The 22,115-nt window shown below is 42.1% G+C and overlaps 1 protein-coding gene across 1 annotated transcript in view; it reads left to right on the top strand.

Annotated features, from left to right (window-relative positions):
- The window catches only part of CUNH20orf194 (chromosome unknown C20orf194 homolog), a 68,963-nt gene that overhangs the window by 25,651 nt on the left and 21,197 nt on the right, over positions 1-22,115 (top strand). The window contains exons 8-22 of the mRNA XM_027660522.1: positions 2,014-2,112; positions 3,677-3,732; positions 4,729-4,864; positions 6,442-6,523; positions 7,439-7,475; positions 10,321-10,408; positions 10,812-10,888; positions 11,167-11,211; positions 11,686-11,731; positions 12,084-12,195; positions 12,649-12,719; positions 13,501-13,551; positions 14,329-14,416; positions 17,495-17,598; positions 20,443-20,589. Of these exons, the coding sequence (XP_027516323.1) occupies positions 2,014-2,112; positions 3,677-3,732; positions 4,729-4,864; positions 6,442-6,523; positions 7,439-7,475; positions 10,321-10,408; positions 10,812-10,888; positions 11,167-11,211; positions 11,686-11,731; positions 12,084-12,195; positions 12,649-12,719; positions 13,501-13,551; positions 14,329-14,416; positions 17,495-17,598; positions 20,443-20,589 (1,239 nt within the window). The remainder of the gene's footprint in view (positions 1-2,013; positions 2,113-3,676; positions 3,733-4,728; positions 4,865-6,441; positions 6,524-7,438; positions 7,476-10,320; positions 10,409-10,811; positions 10,889-11,166; positions 11,212-11,685; positions 11,732-12,083; positions 12,196-12,648; positions 12,720-13,500; positions 13,552-14,328; positions 14,417-17,494; positions 17,599-20,442; positions 20,590-22,115) is intronic.

The following is a 22,115-nucleotide window of genomic DNA, read 5'->3' as shown; positions in this document are numbered from 1 at the left end:
TCTCCCTCTCCCTCTCCCTCTCCTTCTCCTTCTCCTTTTTCTTCTCCCTTTCCTCCTTTTTTTCCTTCTCCCTTTCCTCCTTCTCTTTTTCCTTCTCCCTTTCCTCCTTCTCCTTTTTCTCCTTCTCCCTCTCCCTTTCCTCCTTCTCTTTTTGCTTCTCCTTTTCCTTCTCCCTTTCCTCCTTCTCATTTTCCTCCTTCTCTTTTTCATTCTCTCTTTCCTTCTTTTCCCTTTCCTTCTCCCTTTCCTCCTCCTCCTTTTCCTCCTCCTTTCCCTCCTTTTCCTCCTCCTTTTTCTCCCCCTCCTCCTCCTCCTTCTCCTCCTTTATCTCCTCCTCTTCCTCCTTTTCCTTGTCCTCCCCTCAAATCTACCACAGACTCTACAAAACACTAAAATAACTTGCCTTGGATTCCTTGAATTTCTCATTTTGCCTGAAATTCTCCTAAAAACCTTCCTGACATGTGACCTTCATGTCCAAAGTACAGGAAGTCGGGGTGTTTGTGTGTGTTAATCCTCCTTTTGCAGCAAGGAGTGGGAAGAAAAATCCACTTTAACACAGAGCCAGGGGGAAAAAAATGATACTTTCAGGGAAATAATAAAAAAAGCACTATTCAGGATGGTTTGTAACTCCTTTAAGTGGGTAACAGTGACACTCAGTGGCTGCCCTGGTGCTTTGGGAAATCCAAACACTGGGAAGTGTTTCCTGGTGTTAATGCCATGCTCAGGGCTGGAGGAGAAAGCAGTGGATGAGGCCTAGTATTTATAATTTATTAATATAGATATTTTATGAGTATTAGGATATATTATTCTGGTGTTAATTTTTTAGCAGTTTTCAGCTCGGCAGCAAATCAGGCTTTTAAAATGCAGCAAGTTCAGCTGTAATTATCCCTTATTAATAAAATATTGGTAGTTTACACCCATTTGGTTGTTTAATCAACTGCTGTAATGAAAATTAAAATATTACAGAGCTTACAGGGCTCTCAGTCTGAGTAATCACTCTGATATTTCACCTCCCCTTTCCTGTGTGAAAGTGAGATAAATATTTGGGACTTTTCTTGCACCTCATAAGTCTACCCTGAAACAAGCTTATTTATCCTATTTTAAAGTTTTAAACCCAAAAGTTGCTGTTAAAGTGACTTCAGATTTTCTGAAAACATCAATTCACGAACGAGCTTTTCATACAACTTTAATTTCCTAGAAGTTGGTGATTTTAGAAATGATTATTTTCCCAGTGAGGGTGAAGTCAGGTGATCTCAAAGAGCATTTGAAGCTCCTCTGTGTTTTTAATTTTTTTTTGGTTCCCGTGCTGAAACCAGGATGTGTCTCATCTTCCAAGTCAGGAAGTGACAAGTGACTGAAATTATTCTTGAGACCATTTTAAAATTGAAAATTTTAAAGGCTCCTTTATCACCATTGCACACTCATTTCCTTTTATTGATCCTCTGATTTTTTAAAATTAATTTGAATGCAACAAATTACCTTTTTTATTCTGCTTTAGTGAGGTGTTACTGATGTTTCCTTTTTTCACTCCCCAATTGTTTTTACAAATGCAGGGGCAGAAATGACTGTGCCATGAGCTTCCCAAATTCCTCACCCTGTTCCTCACTTTCTGTCCATGAGCTTCCTTAGTGTCAGATAGAAATTACTGCAGAACCATGGACTGATTTCAAATTGCAATTTAAATCTCTCCAAGGGGAAGTTTTGTGGAAAATATGAGATCTGGGTTTTGAATTCTCTCAGAGCACTGTAATTCCTTGGGTTAAAAGCAGGTGGTGCAGGGCTGTGGTTCTCCTCCCTCTCCTGCCTTTTCCCTCTCCAAAAAAATCCAAACCTAAACAAACACACAAAAAAAAACCCACAAAAAAAGAGCAGCAAAGTCCTTATCTTTTAAAATATATTTGTTTTCTTGTATTTATGGTTTCATTGGGCAGTTTGTGTTCTGTACTGCCCAGAGAAATATCAACCTTTGACTCCCTTTCTCTGGAAATTGAATATTGAACTTTTTTCTTGCAGGATTTAATGATTTTTGAACGCCAGTGGACCAACTTTTTTGCTAATTTTGACACCGAAATTCCCTTCATTCTGGAGCTCTCGGAATCCCAGGCAGGGGAGGTAGGTCTGCTTCAGGAATCCTTGGAAATCCTGCTCTCAGCCGTGCAGAAGGAATAAGAATTCAGCATTAGGGTTATTTTTTTTTTTCCTGCCACATCTCACCTTTGAGGGCTCTGCAGAGGGACCTGGAGAGGTTGGAGAGTTGGGCTGATTCCAACGGGATGAGGTTCAACCAGGCCAAGGGCCGGGTCCTGCACTTTGGCCACAACAACCCCCAGCAGCTCCAGGCTGGGCCAGAGGGGCTGGAGAGCAGCCAGGCAGGAAGGGAGCTGGGAGTGTGGAAGCTGAACAGGAGCCAGAGTGTGCCCAGGTGGCCAAGAAGGCCAATGGATCCTGGCCTGGCTCAGGAACAGTGTGGCCAACAGGTCCAGGGGAGTGATTCTGCCCCTGGAGTCAGCACTGGTGAGGCCACCCCTGGAGTGCTGTGTCCAGTTCTGGGCCCTCAGCTCAGGAAGGACATTGAGGGGCTGGAGCAGGTCCAGAGAAGAGCAACGAGGCTGGGGAAGGGACTGGAGCACAAGTGCTGTGAGGAGAGGCTGAGGGAGCTGGGGCTGTTCAGCCTGGAGAAGAGGAGGCTCAGGGGAGACCTCCTCACTCTCTGCAACTCCCTGACAGGAGGGGGGAGCCAGGGGGGGTTGGTCTCTTTTCCCAGGCAACCATCAGCAAGACAAGAGGGCTCGGGCTTCAGCTGTGCCAGGGGAGGTTTAGGTTGGAGATTAGAAAGAATTTCTTTGCAGAGAGGGTGCTCAGCCATTGGAATGGGCTGCCCAGGGAAGTGGTGGATTCTCTGTCCCTGGAGGTGTTTAAGGACAGACTGGATGTGGCATCAGTGCCATGGGCTGGGAACCACAGCGGGGTTGGATCAAGGGTTGGACTTGATGATCTCAGAGGTCCCTTCCAACCCATCTGATTCTATGATTCTATGATTCTATGAAAACCTGTGGTTTGGGTTTTTTTCAGTCCCCACCCACCTTAAAAATCCCTGGTATGGTGGTTTAGGATTGCTGGGGTGATTCAGTGGAGTGTTTGCTCACTGATAATTCGATTTAGCTGATTTATACCTGCACAGCAGATATTTGTAGGTAGATTAACTTTGAGTTTGCTGGACTCTGGTATGTGCAGGGCTTAACAATTCAGAATTGCACGTATCAAAATCTCAAATATAACAGAGGGGAACACAAACCTGGGTGAAAAAACCACAGGACTGATGCTTTTGAAACACTTTGTTGCTTTTTTTGAGCAACCTGGGCTAGTGGAAGGTGTCCCTGCCCAAGGCAGGGGGGTTGGAACTGGATGGGTTTTAAGGTCCTTTCCAACCCAAATCACTCTGTGATTTTATGGTGATTTTTTACAGAGGTTGAAAGTAGTTTTAGGGGGTTCAGGATTTTTCTCTGAGAAAGATAATTCAGGTTTGTTCTTAATCGTGGTGAGGATATATCATGATTTCTGTTCTGTCCTGTTACTTGTTAATTTTTTTTTAATAATAATTTTAAAATTTAATTTTAATTTTTAAACAAAAATAATAATTTTGGTGGTTTTTTTTTTCTTTTTTAAATCTCCACAGCCCTTCAGAAGTTATTTCAGCCATGGCATGATCTCAAGCCACATAACAGATAACAGGTATTACTCATTATTCCCTGGGAATTAGTACCTCAGTGTGTGTTATTCCCATATCCCTGATGCCAGAATGCATCAGTTATAATTCCTTTTGGGACCATCTCAGTATTATCCCATCTCATATTAAATAAAACCACCATGCAAAGGAAGGGTAAAACTGAATTTTCACGGGATTTAACGCTGTAGTTCTTAAATATACAATGTGATTATGTTTGAAACTCTCCACCTTGTGCATTTGATATGATCCAGTTCTTCCCTGTCCCATCCCTGGAAGTGTCCAAGGCCAGGTTGGAGCAACCTGGGCTAGTGGAAGGTGTCCCTGCCCATGGCAGGGGGTGGCACTGGATGGGCTTTAAGGTCCCTTCCAGCCCAAACCATCCTGTGATTCCATGACAAAGTTTTAATTGAAAGAGGAAGGTTGCTTGTCTTCTGTTTCAAAACCAAAGTTCTGCTGCTTTGAGTTAAATCAAGGTTTTTTAGCTACTTCGATGTCTCTGCAGCTTCCTCTTTATTTGGAATAAACCAGTGTCCCTCATTGTTTGCAGCATCCCTTCGTGTTTGCCCTGAAATAATGAAACGACAAACCTTGACCTCTCCAACTGAGTCTTGGGCCCAAAGCCAGAACTAAAAAACCCCAAAATAGTTTTTTTAATTCCAATACAGTTGTTTCAGGGTTTTTCAAGATGGTAAATTTAAACATAATCACTTTTCAAGGCAGTTTACTTTTAAAAAGGGGGGAAAAAAAAAAACCCTTGTAATCTCATTTGGGAACAGCCTTGAGATTTGTTCTTGTGCTTGAAAGAAATGATCATCTTGTCAATGCAAGCAGCTTTTTCTTTTGGAACTTGGTCTTTACAATGGGAAGCTTTGTGAGCCCTGGTAAAATTCACTACTTGGAAAAATTCACTACTTGGTCCCTCAGACTTGAAAGCTTTCATTTCATTTGTTTTTAAGTTCCCTGCCAAGTGTTTTGGTGGTGATTCCCTGTTTCCTCCCCAGCCCCAGCCGGCAGCCCTTTGTCCTGTTTGGCAGCCACTCCACCAAGGAAAACCTGAACTCTGGTAACTTTAATTTTCCATCAGAAGGACACCTTGTTCGAAACACTGGCCTTGGTGGGAGCACTGCCAAGCACATGGTAAGGCTTTGGAGTAGTTACCTGAGATTTTGGAGCTTTTTTTTTTGGCAGAGTTTCTCTTTTTCTTCCTGTGTTTTTTGTGCTTGCCTTCCGTGAGTTAAACAGCTGATTCTTCTTAACATAAAAACATGTTAGTTTAACAATTAGTTTAAGGAAGAAATTTTCTTTTTTCTTTCTTCTTCCAAGTTATAAGATTGGATGCTTAATCAGGAACTGATGAATGATTTATTTCCTGTAAAAATACAGCTTTTTAAACACTTGTGTGTGGGGTGGGGGAGAGGGAAATGCTGTTTGTGAGGACGTTTGTCCTGGTCATGAAGAGAAACCCTTCTATGATGTGTTTAACCCTGACACACAGATTTGATTTTAATGGGATTTCTTAAGAAAGAAGTGAAAAGACACCTTTTTTTTTTTTTTGATATTAGAACAGAATTTTGTGAACAGACAGGAGATTTTTCTGTGTATCCAAATTCCAGCTTGTGTCGATGAAACAAAACCCAGCGAAGTGTCGACGAAACTGAAACTCTCTGGGGTGTTCTGAGAATGTTCCAATGAATCTGGGGTGTTCCAAGAATGTTCCAATGAATCTGGGGTGTTCCAAGAATGTTGCCATGAAGTTGTAAAGATTAACTTGTTTCCGTTTTCAAGTAAAAGCTTAGTTGGTAAACATTTGATGAGGTCGAAGGCGGCGCAGGGGCCGTGACCGGGGGAGCCACCCCCGGGAACTGGGATCCTCTGGCTGGAGGGGCCTCGTGGCTCCAGAAGGCAACGGGCAGCGAAGGAGGAGAGAGGTAGAGTGTGGACACCTCCCTGCTCCCTCCAGGGGCTCCGGGAGTGTCCGCCAGTGGTGCGAGTCCAGATGGATGTGGTTGAGTCCAGGTCATCGTGGAGTGGACGGATGAGTGAGGGGATGAGTCCGTGACAACATTCCATGTGCACTTTTCCTCAGGGAATGGATGGACGTGGGTGTTCTGGACACATCAAAAGCCTGAGAAAGGATTGTTTTGTAGCATCCTGCTGAAACCTCATCCTCCATCTGCTGCTCTAACACGCTCTCTCTCTCTGAAAACACTTTCAACTTTTGTCTTTTCTTCCCCTGATAACATTGAGACCATTTGCTGCCTTTCCCAGTGCGAGTACAGTTTTATTCTGATGTACTTGCTCCATCTGTTCTCCTCAGATTCTGATGCTGTTCTTAAAAAAGGTGGTTTATTTACAGGTACAGGTGATACTGTTGTAATAGGGTGTCATGAAAATAGTAAATAAGACCAGCATAGTTATGGGAACCTGACCCACTTTCCTCTCCATGAAAAGAGCAGTTGGCATAGGAAATTGAGAACCCAAGTCAAAACTCATCTCCTTCCCAAAGTCTTTCAACCATTCAGGTCGAGTCAAAAGTGAACTAGACCTTTGAAAACGTAAGTTTTGCTTTTTCCAACTCCAGTTCCGTGTGTGTCGTAAACTTCCTGTAGTTTGTCAGTGCTTAGAGGACTTAAGGGGAACTTAGTTTATTGTCCATTATTGCACCAATTTGCTTTACTAATGTCTCTTTGTGTCTCATTAATACTGACTACCAGGTAGTGCAGTGTGTGTCTCCCAAGGGACCTCTGGCTTGTTCAAGGACCTATTTTTTTGGGACCAGTCACGTTCCTTTCCTGGGTGAGTACATTAAAAAATGCCGAGGCAGATGCTCTCTTTAATTATTTTTAAATTTGCAGCAATTAAAAGCTGGCTCTGATTCCTTTCTGAGCCACGGGAGTGGTAGGTGTTGTGTAGTTCTGTAGCCAGGGCATGGGATCATAGCAGGTTTCAGGGGTAAAATGTGTCCAGAGGTGAGTGTTCCACAGAAAATCTGTCAGATCAGACTGTGCAGGCCTTTCCCAAGCACTAGACAAATATTTCAGTCAATGTCCCTTGCAGTTTGATAGAAAAAAACTCTCTAAAAATATAGTAATTCAAACTATTTATTATCCTCAGATAACTGAGGATTTGTAAAAGAACAGAGGAAATTCTTTCACCCTGTTTTTAATTTTTTAAATTTTATTTAAATTTTTTTTTGGTTTAAATTTCCCTTATCCTCTGGCTTGGGCCCAACACAGTGAGTTAACAACAGCTGTTTTCCCAAATAAAAACAAGCCACGTGGAATTTTTAAAGCCCATTTTCTTCCCTGTTTTAAGTGGCTCTATGAATCCTTGGATAAAGTCAGTCCTTGCTGTCTATCTTGAAACCATAACCAGCTCAGAAAACAGCTGAAGAGAAGATGGTTGGAGCATTGGAATTAAGGATGGATTCACTGTGGTTGTGCTTTTTCCTGGGCATCCAGGAATGGCCACGTTGGGATACAGGATATGGGCTGAGAGGGCTCCTTGTTCTGACCCCCTGCAGCTGATTTTAGGGGACTCAGGTCTTAGTCTTGGCTGCCCTGACACAAGTTGTGCTTTGCTCTGCTCTAAACCTTCAATCCAACTGCAGCAACAGAAAACCCTGGATAATCCCACGTGAAATGTGCAGCAGAAATGTCCCCAAAGTGCTTCAACCAACCCCTTTTTTTTTTTTTTTTTGTTTTCATGCAGGAAACGACAACGAGGTGCACAAGGAAGCTGATCAAGTGTAAGCTTTTTATATTATTCCTTAACTCTTCTCCCTTTTTGCCTCGTGGCAGTTGGTCAAACCTGCTTTTGGTGGCTGTTGGCATTTGCAGAGACACATTTTTATTCAGAATAATGTGATGGTGAGAGGGTTTCAAAGGCAGAGTGTGCTCATGGAGGGTCAAATTAGGAGTTTGCTGTGACCATCCCTTCTGCTGTGCAGCAAAGTAGGAAAGGAAATATTAGTAAATTTTGGTAAATTTTAATAAAAAAATTGTTTTAAATTGCTTGAATAATTTTTAAAGGTACTGCTTATATACCAAGGGGGAAAGTATCTCAAACTGAACGGGAGCATCATCCACAGACAGAAAGAAAAGTAATTTTCAGACCAGTTTCATTAAGTGTAAGATTTATAGCGAAATGCCAACAGGGAACACTCAAACTTGCAAAGGAATTCACTGTGGAAAGTCAGATAAAAGTTAATTTTTCAGTTGGGAAGCTGCAAAGCATTTTAACCTTCTCCAGGTCAGAGTGTGTTTATCCATGTCCATGTCCTGTGTGTTGGTAGATCCTGTCCAGCTTTAGGAACATAGAAAATCTGCTCTCTCTCTCTCTCTCTCTGGACAAACCAGACCTTTCCTTAGGGATTTTGTCTTCCTTGGTAGTTGGGATCATTTCAGGAGCCTGGATTTGCTTCTGCAAACCTGCATGACCTGTTAGCAAGAGATTAAAGATGTGTCAGTACTTTAATACTGAACTACTGTTGATTTTTATTAATTTAATACTGTTCTCAAAGACATAAAAGTGGAATTACTGCCCTGAGCAGCAGATTTGTCCTTTTTTTATAGTAAACTGAACTCCAACAGGTAATTTTTCTGCTCAAACATTTCTTGTCCCACCTCTAAAAGACTTTAAATACATTTCTAGCCAAGATGAGTAGAAAATCTGTAAAGAAAGCAGTTGATAAAGGCAGTGTTTTTATATGAATATCTTTTTTCTTGGAAGCATCCCTGTGTTGGATCAAATAATCAACAACAGCAGCATAAATAGCTTTTTTTGGCAAACCTGATCTCATGATTTTGGGCCTTTTTTTGCAGTTGAGTCCTGTAACTGGTTCTTATATTTGTCAATATTTCCATAAGCAACATTCAGTCCAAATTTGGGTGTATTTAGGAAGCAGGACTGCAGTTTGGCTGGAATGCATAAACTGACTGTACCTCTGAGGATAAACTGGGATAAACTTTGTAGTTTTATATTTTTTTTTTTCAGAAAATGCCATTCTGTGTTTTGCACTGTCAGTGTTAAAATTTTAAGGTGGGAAGAAGAGTAAAGTATTTATACTGCTACACTGATATTAACTGTTGATGACTGATGGAAAGCACAGCCCACTGAGGTGTTTCCTTGCAAATATTTGTGTGAATCTGAGGGAAAATAGGAATGGTCACAGAGTTAGGAACAATTAGACACTTTTCTCATACCAGCTGCACTGAAAATACTTTGACTGCATATTTAGTCCATGAAATTACGTGGGACAAACCTGAAAAAATAGTAGGAAGTTTGAATTTTAAAATCACTTGGTGCTATTGGGGATGATCAAAGTCAGGCTTTGGTGCATTTTGGGGTCCCTCCACATTTGAGAGCTTCAGCTGCTCTTCTCCCATCCCTCAGGAATGTTTGCATTGGCTTCCAATGCTGGATCCTCCTCTTTCCTCCCCCCTCTCCCCTCCCTTGACACCAAGCAGTGGCAGAGAAGTAATGAGAGGAGTTAAAATTTGGGCAAGTGGGACTTTTTGGTCGATTTACACATCTTTCAGTTGCAATTCAGCAGGAATTTTGAACTGATGTTTCTTGGTTGGGCACAGGTGGGGTTTTTTTCCCAGTTGTTTTGGAGCTGTAAATGTGTAAAGGCTGAAAGTCACTCTTGGCTTCACCAACTCTGGTTCATTTCTGGGCAATATTTTTCAATTCCCTTTTAAGAAGGGAACATGACTAAGGTGTGGTGTGGATGTCATGGAATCCTGGAATGGTTTGGGTTGGAAAGGACCTTAAAGGTGATCGAGTTCCAGGCCCTTACCATGGGCAGGGACACCTTCCACTAGAACAGGTTGCTCCAAGCCCCATCCAACCTGATCTTGGACACTTCCAGGGATCCAGGGGCAGCCACAGCTTCTCTGCCCAACCTGTGCCAGGGCCTCCCCACCCTCCCAGCCAGGAATTCCTTCCCAATATCCCATCTATCCCTGCCCTCTGGCACTGAGAAGCCATTCCCTGTGTCCTGTCCCTCCATGCCTTGTCCCCAGTCCCTCTCCAGCTCTCCTGGAGCCCCTTTAGGCCCTGCAAGGGGCTCTCAGGTCCCCCTGGAGCCTTCTCTTCTCCAGGGGAACCCCCCCAGCTCTCCCAGCCCTGGCTGTGCCAGGTTGTTGCTCCTTTCATGGCCTTCAGAAGTTGGACAAACAATCAGTGACCCAGATTATCTGGAGGACTCCGTGTGTGCTGCCTTTCCAAGGCTGATTCCAAGGAGACTGATTGCACTGAAATGGAGCTCCCTAAAACAATGGGATGTGATTCTTAACACAACTGCAGTGAAAGTCAACAGGAAAACATGTTTTTATTCTTGCCTGAACAGGGCTGCATTTGTGTCAGGAGGTACCTCCCCAAAATATTCTGTAACTCGAGCAACTCCCTCGCTCTAATTTAATTTTCTCAACCCAAAAGCTTAATTATAAACCTACTTCTGCACTCATTTGAGCCAGGACCCCTTTTTTTATGAAGAGGTTTGTGCAATGAGAGGAAGAACTGCCCCTTTAGGCAGAGGAGGAAGAAAACTCTCCGTGTGTAGTAAATGTTGTGTTTGATTCTCTCTTCAGTGCTCTGTTGTCGCAAATCTATTCTGCTGTTGTAGAGGCTGTGCTTGCTGGCATTGAGTGCTATGCTAAAACTTCCACTGAATCCAAGGTAAATGAAGCCCCCCCTTCTCTCTCTCGTTGTTCATTTGGATTGCTCATGCTGGGCCATGACATGCAAACCCAAATTAAACCCAGAGAAGAAACCGTCAACCCCAAAATTAATGTCGTGGTTCGTCTGCGTAACTCAAAGTTCAACCCGTGGCCTCCAACCAGTCCCTGAATTCTGCTTAAAAAAACCCCACCTTTCAGAGTGTTCCTGTTATCCACCTGCAATATTTTGCCATCTTTCATGAACTTTCCTGTGAAAGAACAAATTTTAGCCTGGTGCATCAGTGTGTTCCTGTTTAGTGTCTTGTTCATCTCACGGGTGCTCCTGTGGTTGCTGGGATTTGTAAAAAGGATGGGTGGGGAAAAGGGGTTTCATCCTCCATCTCCTTTTTTTTTTTTTTCAGGCAAAGGAGGTGGCAGAGCAGGTGCTCATGGCTGTGTTAGACACCCTTTGCTTGACACAGCTCAAATCTGCTTTACGGTGGGTATTTCCTACAGTTCTTGATTGATCTCTTGTCCCCGTGGGGAAAAATATCAAATATATCAAATATATTGGGGAAAAATATACCAAATATTGATTTAAAACTGGCTACCAAACACTTCATGATGCATTCAGGCTTTTTAAAATAATTATCCCATTTTCTTACTTTTTTTTTTTATCACTTCAGTTATTTTGCTTCAAATCTACTCCTGTTAATTTTTCACGTGTAGAAGAATTCTAACCAACGTGTTTCACCAGTGCAATTTCTCTTCCTGCAGCTCCAAAATTGCTTTTCAAATTCAGGCTGTGAACAATCATGGAAGGTTTGTATCACTGCCTCAGACTTCTTGTTATCAATTAGTGCTTTTAATACCGTGATAAATTTATTTTTCTTCTCTTAGAGCTTCTCTGAGAAAACGTTGCCCTCGATTATTTCACACGAGATGTGCAAAAGGCTTTTGTGGATGAGATGGTTGAATGGTTTCATATCTGTAATTCTGTGGAATCCTAAAAACATTAAAAAAAAGTAAAAAGCAATTGGGCAGAGCAGTTTTATTAACTGTTAATGAGTGGAAGCAGCATGAGCTCATTAAGAGTTCCCTTTTAAAATTTGCTTTTAAATTAGTTGATATCACAAGCTCGTTCTTCTTAACCCCTATGCTGTCTGATTGAAATGGCCTCCACAAATAAGAGCTTATTTTAAATTAAAATAAAGTAGCTTTTTTTGTTTTTTGGCTGCTTTGGAGCCCCTAAAAATGATCTAACTTCTAAATATTTAATTGTCACTGTCGTTCTAGAATTACCCCGTTAGATAACGAGGACAGCCTGAGTTTGATCAAAACGGTGAGGAAGCTCTTCATTATTTATTATTATTGGGTTTATTTTATTTGTATGGTTTTATTAGAAAATAGAGCTCAAGTGGCAGGTTTTCTGGGGCGTGTTGAGATCTTCATCTCTGTGAACATCAGTGTAAGAGGAGATATAAGAGATGCTTATATCAGGTTTAATATTAAGTCAGACCGTGGAAATTGGAACAAAACATTGGCATTAATTAAAGTTTATGATCTCAGACTTTCCACCACTGTAGAGAAGTGGTTGTTTGGGGTGCTTAAAACACACAGATTTTGCTGTTTCACTTGAAATATTTCAAGTTCTGCTTTCCCTTCCCTTCCCCCCAACTCTGGGATTGCTGCAGGCGTCCATGATGGTGTTTGACATTCCCGACTTGCTCACGGGAAGAGGATGTTTGGGATCTGTTGTGTTTTCAGAGTCCTTTCTGACATCACAGATACAAGTCAAAGAAAAAGGTGAATATTTGAAGTTCTGAGTGTCATTCTGTTGGCTTGGCTGTGCTGGAAGAGCACAAGGGATCCCAGTGGATGTTGTTGCTGTTCCCCCGATGGGTTTGGAGCACTTTTGGTGGGAAGGAGAGCAAAGGAAGAAGCCACATAAACACCAGAACAAATGAGGCTTTCTCTGGAATTGTCCAGCAGCTCTGTGTCTGTCAGAGCACACGAAAACTGGGAGTTAGGCTGTTGTGAGTTCACTTAAACACTCATAAATCCTTCAAGCAGTGAGAACATTTTCATATGTCCTAAAGAAATTTCAGCTCTTAAAAGCGACTTGTTGGGCAATCTGAAGTACAGGGGTGGAATTATGGTTTGGTGGGCGTGGTGATGTCAGGTCTGAGGTTGGATTTGATGAACTTGGAGGTCTTTTCCATGATTGTCCTGCTTTGCTTCCACGGTTTTTCCCTGCAGATGGCAGCATTACTCCAGAAACCAGCCACGTTGTCCTGACTGCAGGAATCCCGAGGTTCACGTCCTGGCTGGTGAGTCCACACACACTCACCTGGATTTATACACCAGGGAACACTTGTTAGGGAAGGAAGGAAGGATGGATGGATGGATGGATGAGGGGAAAATACAGAACTTGGGCGTTGAAGCAGAATGTTAATATGTGAATCTATTCTGATTTTTGAATTTGGACATGCAGTGAAACTAATGGGTGGAAACAGGCTGTGGATCCATTCTTAACACAAGTTTGAAATCATTTTTAGCTGTTACAAGTATAACAGAGGGTAACTTCTGGAAAATTCTGTTTATTGTGAGGCCCTCTAGATCACCCCAACAGGAAGCAAAGTCTGATTGCAGCCCTCTAATGTGCTACCCTGTGTTAGAGGCAGAATTCCAATGACTTTAATAAAGCTGGGCAACATTCTGCCTTTGTCAACCCATAATTTACCAGTAGTGTAAAATAAGACTGGATGGGATACCCTGTTTTCTGTCCATACAATAGTATTTTAGTCTGTAAAAGCATTTATTGGGGAGAATGTTATGCATTTAATTTAATGGAAGGAACTATTTTGGTCCCATAATAACACAGTATTTAAGAGCACAAAACTGCCTTTGCAGCTTGTCTGCCTCTGGTACCTGAGGTTCTTTTTTGCCTCAGAACTTCCTTAATGCTTTTTATTTAGCATTAGACTGCCTTTATTTAACTTGTCTTATTTGACATTAGACTTGCTTTATGTAACTTGTTTTATTTAACATTAGCCTTGCTTTATCTGTGATATAAATCACAATACAAATGGAAATTCTTTCTGGCTCCAGGTTGAAGACAGTGATGTGAAACTCTCTGAAAAGGCACAGCACGTGTTGAAGGTAAAATGAAACATTTTTGTTAAACCAAAAAAGTTCCACTTTTGTGCAAAAAAACTGAGCTCCTACCAAACTGTCTTTTATTTTGTGTGTTATTTCTCTCCTACAGGGCTTGCCTGTTCTTTGAAACTCTGACCTATAAAAAGTACATTGTGTGTGTAAAAGTTGGAGGGTTTCTTTCTGTCAGAGAAGGACAAACCCCAAGGGCAAAAAAGAGCTCTAATAAAGCTACAAATTCATGGAAGTCTCACTCAACGTTACTCCTGGAGCTCATGTGTTCCCAAAAACCCCCACAACTCAATGCCACTCTACATACAAACTTTCTTTTAACTTAATTAGCCTGCTAAATGTCTAAAGGAAAACACTCCGGAAAGAAAAAGGCCTTTGGAATCTGGGAACATCTTAAATCACATGAGTTTCACATTTGTGGTTGAATTTGCGGTTCCCTGGAATGTTCATTATAAGTAGATTCATTTTCCTCTCCTGTCCTTTTAGCTCAGGGGATTGACAAACTGCAAACAAAAAAAAGCTCTGCCCTGTGGTTGTGACAATGACTTGGAACTTCACAGCTGCTGGCAAAGCCAAAATAGGGGGGAAGGCTTTTCCAAACCATCCTGCCACTGACCCTGCTGGATGGATCCAGGATAAAACTCTTCATTTTATAAACTTCTGAGGGATGCTGTTTAAAGGAAAAACCTTCCCTCTTGGAGCAAACACATGAGAAAATGTCCTGGTCCTTGATCCAGCCTGTGATGTTTCTGTTTGTTTGTTCCTGTTCAGGAGGATAAATCTTTCCTGGGCACTTTACTCACTGGAGGGGATGGAGTGTATCTTTGTTCCAGCAATCCACAGGCCATGCCTGCAGAAGGTGAGATGTGCTTGGGGGTTGTTTTTTTGCTTGGGTTTTTTTTTTTCTTTTTTTAGGTTTTTTTTTTTTTTTTAAACAAAAGAGACACATTTTCTGGTGAGCCAAACTACACCATCACCTTAAGCTTTCTTTCCATTTGCCTTTACATCTCTCTGCTCTTAAATTCCATCTGTTGTTCTGTTTATCCCCAGCCTCTGCTTGAAGCTCCTAATCCTGGAAGGAGGATTCCTCTAGGCTTGCTTTGGATGGACAGTGAGGCTTTGCAGACCTGGGAGATGCCTTTTTTTCAAAACATGCCCAAAATGATTGTTTCTGGCCTTAATAGATGATGTGCCAGATGTTTCCTGCCTTTTCTGTATCTATATGAACATGAGGTTGGAAAGATTGGGCATTACAGTGCTTCCAGCTCTGGAAGTGAAGGCAAATATGGACCTTTACACTGCCTCTGATGTAGGAGGGGATGTTATAAACTGATTTACAGCCTCGTATTTGCCTCCACCAAAAGCTCTTCCCGGAGCTAATGTGCTGTTCCCACTTTTTCCGTTTCTGTTTTCACTCAGGAATTCAGTGTTTCCAAGCACAGGTTCTCACTGTGCTACAGGAAGATGCTTGATCTTGTTTCTTCTCAGATTCAATCCAGTTACTGCTTTCTGACACAAAATTACTCACAGGAATCTTGGATTATTCCTCCTCTTTTGGCACCTGTTCCTTCAAGAACTTAAGGGAGCGTGAATATCCCAGTAAAGCAACTACAGACAATTTGGGTTGCTGGGAAGGTTTTCCCTCACTTCCCTCACTCCCTCCCTTGTGCCTTGAACCAACAGATATTTTTAAGGCCTGATATTTGATATTCCAATGTACAGAGAATGTGCAGTTGTGTCAGTGCTGATGTACAACAGAGATGATGAATATCTGACATGAAGTTCTCAGCACGAGCTGATGATCTTCAGAGGAGAATTTTCAGCTTTGTACTTATGCCATGTGGTGTCCAGGATAAATAATGAGGTACAAGGCAATTAAAAAGCAACTGTCACTTAGAGGAATCTGCTTTTGCTCCAGCTGACCAGATTTTAAAGCAAAAATCATCATGCAGAATATGATATTTAGCTGTTTTGCTGTGGGCACTTGTTCACTCAGTAAATAACGAGATAACGGTGGCATTTTTTTGGCTCTGTTAAAATTTGCTGTTTGTGCCCCAGTGGAGCAATTTACTTATTCCCTTTTTTTTTTTTTTTTTTTTGAGGGTGGGGGGAGATTTATGGAGGTAAATGTCTTGATAACTTGTGGGTTGGAGAGTTCCAATGGATGGTATCAGGACCGTTGTGTGAGTGAGGGGTTATGTCAGTGGGTGAGGGATTTTCTTGGCTCTCAAGTGAAAATGAAGTTGAACTGGTTCCCTTTTTGTTGTGCTCAAATTTGGGCTCTGCTGAGATTGCAGCTCTGTGGTCTGGGTACAAAAGGTGCATAAAATCATGGAATGGTTTGGGTGGGAAGGGACCTTAAAGCCCATCCAGTCCCACCCCCTGCCATGGGCAGTGACACCTCCCACTAGCCCAGGTTGCTCCAACCTGGCCTTGGACACTTGCAGGGATCCAGGGGCAGCCACAGCTTCTCTGGGAAATTTATTCCAGTTTCTTACCACCCTCGCTGGGAAGGATTTCTTTCCAATATCCAACCTAAATCTTCACTTTTCCAGTGGGAAGCCATTCCCTGTGTCCTGTCCCTCCATGCCTTGTCCCCAGTCCCTCTCCAGCTCTCCTGGAGCCCCTTTAGACCCTGCCAGGGGCTCTCAGCTCTCCCTGGAGCCTTCTCTTCTCCAGGGGAACCCCCCCAGCTCTCCCAGCCTGGCTCCAGAGCAGAGGGGCTCCAGAATCCTGGAATGGTTTGAGTTGGGACTGTCAATCCTGCTGATTCCACCCCCTGCCATGGGCAGGGACACCTTCCACTAGCCCAGGTTGCTCCAACCTGGCCTTGGACACTTCCAGGGATCCAGGGGCAGCCACAGCTTCTCTGGGCAACCTGGGACAGGGCCTCCCCACCCTCCCAGCCAGGAATTCCTTCCCAATATCCCATCTATCCCTGCCCTTCTTCAGCTTAAGGCCATTTTCATTAAAACAAAACCTTAATACTGAACAACTTTGAAGATCTCATCCCGAGCTGCCATCCCAAGAGGAAAACATCTTCAATTCTTTATTATTTCCTCCCAGCCTTGTTCTGGGAGCTGTGCAGGCACTTTCAGCCATATATTTTAGTTACTTTGATTTTTTTTTTTTTGAAATGTAACCGAGCAAAACCTGTTTATTTTTTCCTGTTTTCTTTAAAGAAAATATTTAACTTTTCCCTTTTGCTGACTCACAAACTTCCCTATGTGGGATGTGATGCTGCTTTTAAATGCAGAGGGCCAGCTGGCAGCCCCTGCTCAGACATTTGTTCGTGGCTTTCTGAAGCCTGTCAGAAATCAGCTGTTTGCTGATACCAGTTTCTAACACTTTGATGGAATTTTCTTTTATCCATTACCCCACCCAGCCTTGTTGTTTCTCATTTCCAGCTGCTCTCCTTCATGCAGGTTTGTTAAGAACCAAAATTTAAATGTTATAAATGCTGAAGCGGAATATTTAGACATTGTTTCAATTTTAAAATTAACTTTTCAATTTAAATTCCAAGTTAATTTTTTATTTAAAATTTAATTTTTTAGTTAATTTTGTCCCTCTAAATCAAATTTAAACAGTGTTTGATTTTGCCACTTAATTTGTTCATTGTTTAAATTTTGTGTTATTTGGGATGTAAGCTTTTCTTAAATTCTTGTGTTGTCAGTCTTATATTTCTGGAAGTTTGAAATTCAACAGGATGAAATTTTTTTAGCTTTTAAAGAAAAAAAAACACCTCAGAATATTTATGATAAAGAGGCTCCGAGGGGGGGGGTAAAATGAAGCCAAATGCAATCATAGTGATATATAAAAACCAAAATCCTGCAGGAACATGGATTTCTTTTTTTCCCCAGAAAGGAATGACATTCATCACAAGGTGCTGAAATATTGATATATAACTAATATAAATCCTTTTCCTCTCAAACTGTAGGTAAACTGTACTTCTTTTCTGATGGCATCCTCTTTGCTCATCCCCACCACGGCAGCATTTCCATTTCCAAGAGCCACATGAGTTCCATCTCCCTCTATGATGGGGTGAGTGTTTGCTCTGGTTTTACTGCCATCAACTTTTTAGCAATCTTTAACAATAATTCTCCTGCAAAATCTCTGTTTCAGCCCCATTTCTTATTTCAGTTTTGACCTGTGTCTGTACAGCTGTAATAACTGATGCAAATCCCCACACTTGTGGTGCTGCTTGACTTAACAAACCAGTGATTAGTGAGTAAAGAGGAGGGAGTTTTGTGTTAATCTGGGTGAGCAGTTTGGTGTTAATAGTGTGAAAATTGCTTTTGATTAAAGGAAAAATTGCAGAGCGTGACATTCATGAAACATCCACCAGTGTGGAGGGATGGACAGAGGAAAGGTCGACGTGTTCTGGTGTCGTGTGGTGTTTGGGAGGGTGAAATGCTGCCTTTTATTCACATTATGTTCTAATATTACTTGTTGTGGCTCAGTGGGAACTGAGAGGTCCGTGGTGGCAGCTCAGCTGATTTTTCCTGCTCAAGGCAGACACTCTGGGTTTAACTATCACTTCTTCAGAGTGCAAAAGAGATTATTTGGGTTGCTTACTGTTTCCTAAAGTGAGGAAAATCCCAATTTCCTTTAGTTTCTCTTTTGTTCAGGTACCTCCATGTATGATTCCATCCTCTAATCCAGGAAAGCAGTGAAACACGACCCCAGTGTGTGATCCAACTGAGATGCAAACACATCCCAGCCCAGGGAATCTCACCTGAGCTGCCTTTCCTTGGACATCACAAGCTGCCCCTTGTAGTTAAAGAAGCTATTTTAACACTGACCTTCCTTCTATTGTTTGAGTCAAGACACTCACTTTCAGAAAGCTTCCTATTTCTGGGACCTGGCCATCCCTGCTGAACTGGTGCCAGATTTTTGTGTGAGGCTGAGCCTTGACAGAGAGAATATTATTGTTCTACTGACTTGGCATAATGGAAGGGTGGAGGGTTTGGACTGCTCAGAAGAGACAGGAGAAGCAGGGTAATTGTTACTTCCTTTTTTCCAAGAGTTACTGCAACAGTATTAATGGAAAAAGAAAGGATAATTTAATGCTGGGATTCAAATAAAAGGTACAGAGGCTTGAAGTGATGCAAAGTGCAGGTTTTTAGCAGCTCTGTCACCATGTTCTGCTTTTTAACTTGAAAATAGCTGCACTTTTGCTTCAACACAAAGAAACTGGGCACAGAGCTGCTCCTGAGCTCCTGAAATCCTAGAGGCTCATGGACATGGATACAGAGTGGATTTTGGCCATTCATCAGCAAATGTTACCAAGCAATATTTAGATTTCACACCATTAACATCTTGTAAAACTTGGAACCTGATCCTTTTAACATCATGTCCCTGGGGATATTTGCTGCTGCTTTTCAGCTTTTTTCAATTTTGTGGAACCCCAGATGTTTTCCAGGAGGAGGAGCACATTTGTTGGACACTTCACAGGTGTATGAGTTGGCCTTTCAGCCCCATCCCAGGAAACCTCTGGGCCATCCTGCAGAATCCAGGATCTGTGGGTTCTTAGTCCCAAAAACCATTTTCTCTTAGGAGAAATTGTTCTCTCTTAGGAGAATATTTTTTGTATGTTCCTCACTCACCTCAGTGACTTTGAGAGGATTATTTTTATAATTAATCCCTCAGTCAGCAAAGCATGAAGATTCTGTTTGCAAATGTCTCTGAATTGATACCAGTTCTTATGTAACAGTTCCCCAACTTGAGCTTTTTCTTCTCAAGAATTAGTACATTGAGTTCCTTGCCCAGTTCTGTTGACAGGGAGGTAGATGACATTCACTTTCTGGTTTGAACCCTAAGGCATGGAATCCCTGTTTCCCAGGGATGTTTCATGCTGGCAAATTGTCCTGATTTTCTAATACTTGGGTGTGAAAAGAGTTAGAGGTCAAAACTTGAGCCCGACTTGAAATCCAGAATCGTGGAAATGGTTTGGGTTGGAAGGGACCTTTAAAGCTCATCCAGTTCTAACCCCCTGCCATGGGCAGGGACACCTTCCACTATCCCAGGTTGCTCCAAGCCCTCTCCAACCTGGCCTTGGACACTTCCAGGGATGGGGCCTCTAATCTGGGAAAAACAAACAGAAAAACAACCCCCAAAAAATCAAGGGTCAGTGTTTTATAGAACAAAAATCAGACAACCTGAGTTCAGTGCTTCTGAGGGAGACACAACTTGTGGGCTTCAGGTGAAGACAATTCAGATCAAAAAAGCAAGAAATTTAGTAGAACTTGTGCTCAGTGAAGAATCTGAGAGAAAAGGGGCACTTCCAGCATGCAAGTGAGCTGCACTTTGAATGACAGGCCTCAGAGTTGGGTCTTGTGCCAGAACGGCTCCTGTCAGGTCAGAAACTCAAGAGCGTGGTGCAGAAAGTTTGCAATAGCACCAAACTTCCAATCTTTTTAGTTATTTTGAGGCATTTAAGTCATTTTAGGTGGCATTTCATTCGTTCTCCATGTGGTGTCTGTGTCAGAGGTGTGTGGGTGTGGATGAAGAAGAGTTTGTTGGGAAGCATTGACAGAAGAAAGGTCTATTTTTTTTTGAAGGGGGGAAGAGCAGATATTAAAATACAAACTTTTCTTTTCAAGACAAGACAAAACTTAGGTGTTTAGAAGCATCTCAAATCCTTTATTTTAAGCTTCTGATATCTCCAGGAGCTGCAGAGTAGGAATTCAGGGGGGCTGTAAGTGGCTTCAGTTGACCCTTGTGCTCCATCCCTGTGCCATGGAAACTCAGGAATGCCCAGCTCTTTATGCCTGGGAGTGACTGTAACAGGTTTTTTTTTCTCATCTCTGCTGTTTAATGCCTGAAGCCTTTTTTTCACTTTCAAGAACTGTTAATGGTAACTTGTCCTGTTTTTCCCATTTCTAGGATTCGAACAGTGTTGTTGCTGCTCTCTTCATAGACTTCAAAAGTTCCCTGCTTCCTCACCTCCCAGTTGAATTCCATACCCAGAACAACTTTCTGATGATTGCACTTTTCCCCAAAAGAAAGATTTATAAAGCTTTTTACTCACAGGTAAAGGAAAAAAAAAAAAAGATTGGTAAGCTTTTCTTAAGTTCTTGTGTTGTCAGTCTTATATTTCTGGAAGTTTGAAATTCAACGGGATGAAATTTTTTTAGCTTTTAAAGAAAAAAAACCACCTCAGAATATTTATGATAAAGAGGCTCCAGGGGGTAAAATGAAGCCAAATGCAATTGTAGTGATATATAAAATAATATATAACTTATGGGGAACCCCATAATTACCATGTTTAAGAGGAGACACAAGGGTGAGTTTGGTGCCTGTATTAACTAAGTTTGAGAGAAGGAGTTTATGTCTCACATAAATTGAGCCACTAAAGCTTGTTGCCTGAGGAGTAAATACAGGAAGAGTTAAAATTGAAGGCTTTTCTTTCATCAGTCTTCACAAACAAAACCTATAAAACCTATAGAACCTATAAAATCTGCTGCTTTGGGATCTCCAGAGTCTTTCTTCCAACTGGGAACTCTGATTCTTTGTGTGACCTGTGGCATCTGCCTTGCAAACTCAAGCTTATCAAGGACTAGACCTTCCCAGGAGTGTTATTGCTCCTGAGCTCAGGAACTTGCACGTGTGAGAAGCCTGAAATTCTGTCTGAGTTTCTAGGGTGGGTGGTGTTTGTGCAGTTTAATGCTCCCCATGTGCTTCCCTTTGCCTGCTCCAAGAGCTCCTTTCCTGGGAGCTGCTTTTCCATGTTGGCTGCAGCAATTCCAGGGAGTGGCAGAGGTTCTATTGTGTGGGTTTTGTTTTTTTTTTTTTTGTGGTCAGACACGTTGGGATCCTGGTTCTTAGGGAAGTTCTGTGGAAGGCTTTAAGTCTCCCATATGGCATTGTGTTATTCCCTAAATGGATTGGCTTCATTCAGAGTCCTGCAGAGGCTTTTAATAAACCCAGCTTTGGAACAATGGTGCTTTTGAGGAAACGAGCCTGGAGATTTTAGGACTTCACAAGGGCTTTTTAGGATGTGATCATCACACTGGACTGGGAGAGACCACCTAGCTCAGTGAGTAGTCCCCACTGGAAGTATTAATGGCACCATAAAATGTCCCCTGCTTTTATCTTAAGTGTTTAAATTCTTCCCACTGTTCCACTCTGTGAATGGTTGGGAATCTGTTTGTTTGGTTTGGGATTTTCAGCCTATTTTATGAGCTCTGCTTTTATATCTGTTTTATTTTTCTCTCCTCTCCCAGCACACACCCTTGAGATATCCAGAAATTTCAGACCTATTCTTTCTGCCTTCTTTGGCCTAATAAAATAAAACCAGATCCTTTTTAATCTGTGCCTATAAAAAGTTCTCTTTTCTTCTGAACGTTGTAGTGCTTTTCTTTTGATCTTTTTTTTTTGGCTGTAGACATCCAAACTGTGTGCAGTGTGTGAGATCACAGAATCATAGCTGAGGGGGTTTGTTTCCTGTTCAGAGGCATTAACAATTCCCTGCTCTGAAAATGTTCTGAGGTCCCCTTGGTTTGCCTTTACTTTTCACTGCTGCCTTGGATTCACAGATTCACAGATTCACAGACCTT

The sequence above is a fragment of the Corapipo altera genome, unplaced genomic scaffold, assembly GCF_003945725.1.
Source record: "Corapipo altera isolate COAL_440 unplaced genomic scaffold, ASM394572v1 295, whole genome shotgun sequence".
Classification (NCBI taxonomy): Eukaryota; Metazoa; Chordata; class Aves; order Passeriformes; family Pipridae; genus Corapipo; species Corapipo altera.
This window is presented reverse-complemented; position numbering and strand designations above follow the sequence as displayed.